Below are 1,598 nucleotides of genomic sequence, written 5' to 3'. Positions count from 1 at the left end.
TGCTATTAACCCCACAAAAAGATCAAAGGTAAAGCTGAGCTGAGTTTGATTTGAACTCATAATGTAAAGTGTTAGGAGAAATATTACAAGGCATTTCCAATGCTCTGACAATTCTACAAACAAAAAGAAAAGATAACTTCTCAGCTGGATGGAGAAGAATGTCAGTGAGCAGGTCTATAGATGTTTGATGAAAGACTGATGTTCAATAATAGCAAAAATACTAAAATCATAGTCTCTATGACGATTGTAATGTAATTGTATCTTTTTTCAATTTATGCAAAGAGCAAAAATCTTACCTTAAACATGCACTTTTTGTCCTGGGTAAGAAGACAGGCCCGACCAGTGTTCAGCTTGGCAACCCGTGCCATTTCATACATTACTGCCGGATATAATTTCCAGTTGTTTTTCTTTGAGCCACTTCTAAACAAAATAAAAGTAAAAGAAAGAGAAAAGATATTGAGATGGTGATAATGGTAATATTGATAATAATAATAATGATCCTTTCTACTAAAGGCACAAGGCTTGAAATTTTGGGGGAGGGGACCAGTCGATTACATTCAAATCCAGTGTTTCATCATCATCATCATCATCGTTTCACGTCCGCTTTCTATGCTGGCATGGGTTGGACGGTTTGACTGAGGACTGGCAAGCCAGTAGGCTGCATCAGGCTCCAATCTGATTTGACAAGGTTTCTACAGCTGGATGCCCTTCCTAATGCCAACCACTCCAAGAGTGTAATGGGTGCTTTTTACATGCCACCGGCATGGGAACCAGTCAGGCAGCACTGGCATCTAACATGTTTGGATGGTGCCTTTTATGTGCTACCGGCACAGGAGCCAGTTGGGAGGGGTGTTATTGGCATCGACCACGTTCAGATGGTGCCTTTTACGTGCCACAGGCACAGGGAGCCGGTCAGGCGGCACTGGCATTGACCCATGCTTGAATGGTGCTTATTATGTGCAAGCAGCACATAAGAAGCACAGATGGCAGCACTGGCCATTGGCCACAACTACAATTTCCATTTTGATTTCAATCTTGATTTGCTTTTGATTTTCACTGGTCCTTAATTTATCAACCCTAAAAGGATGGAAAGCAAAGTCAACCTCAGTGGAATTTGAACACTGAATGCAAAGATGGACGAAATGGTGCTGAGCATTTTTCCTCTTGGAGTGGTTGGTGTTAAGAAGAGCATCCAGCTGTAGAAACTTTGCCAGATCAGATTGGAGCCTGGTGCAGTCTCCTGGCTTGCCAGTCCTCAGTCAAACCGTCCAACCCATGCCAGCATGGAAAGCGGACGTTAAACGATGATGATGATGCTAACTTTTCTGCCAGCTCACCGCCTTATTAATAATAATGAAAAAAAAAAAAAATGGCATCGGCAGGGAAATGCATACCCTGTGTTCAGATACATTTTTTCACAAATTGTGGATTACAGTGCATTGCTTATTTATGCTTTTTAATTGAACTGAATTAATTTAAAAAAATTTTTTTTTTTAGTATCACTATTAAAGGTATTTACACTCTGGTGAAATTAAGAAATCAACTCATAAATAAATGAAACCCTTGAATCCATCACTGTACACACACACACACACACA

General features: G+C 40.4%; 1 protein-coding gene across 1 annotated transcript in view; it reads right to left on the bottom strand.

Moving 5' to 3' along the window:
- Positions 1-257: 257 nt before the first annotated feature.
- LOC106876489 (tRNA (guanine(6)-N2)-methyltransferase THUMP3) overlaps positions 258-1,598 on the bottom strand; it is a 1,024,452-nt gene continuing 1,023,111 nt past the window's right edge. The window contains exon 8 of the mRNA XM_052970899.1: positions 258-420. Coding sequence (XP_052826859.1) covers positions 273-420 — 148 coding nt within the window. The 3' untranslated portion in view covers positions 258-272. The remainder of the gene's footprint in view (positions 421-1,598) is intronic.

Source organism: Octopus bimaculoides, chromosome 9 (genome assembly GCF_001194135.2).
Source record: "Octopus bimaculoides isolate UCB-OBI-ISO-001 chromosome 9, ASM119413v2, whole genome shotgun sequence".
Taxonomy (NCBI): domain Eukaryota; kingdom Metazoa; phylum Mollusca; class Cephalopoda; order Octopoda; family Octopodidae; genus Octopus; species Octopus bimaculoides.
Note: the sequence above shows the minus strand (reverse complement) of the source record. Positions and strands in the feature narration are given on the sequence as shown.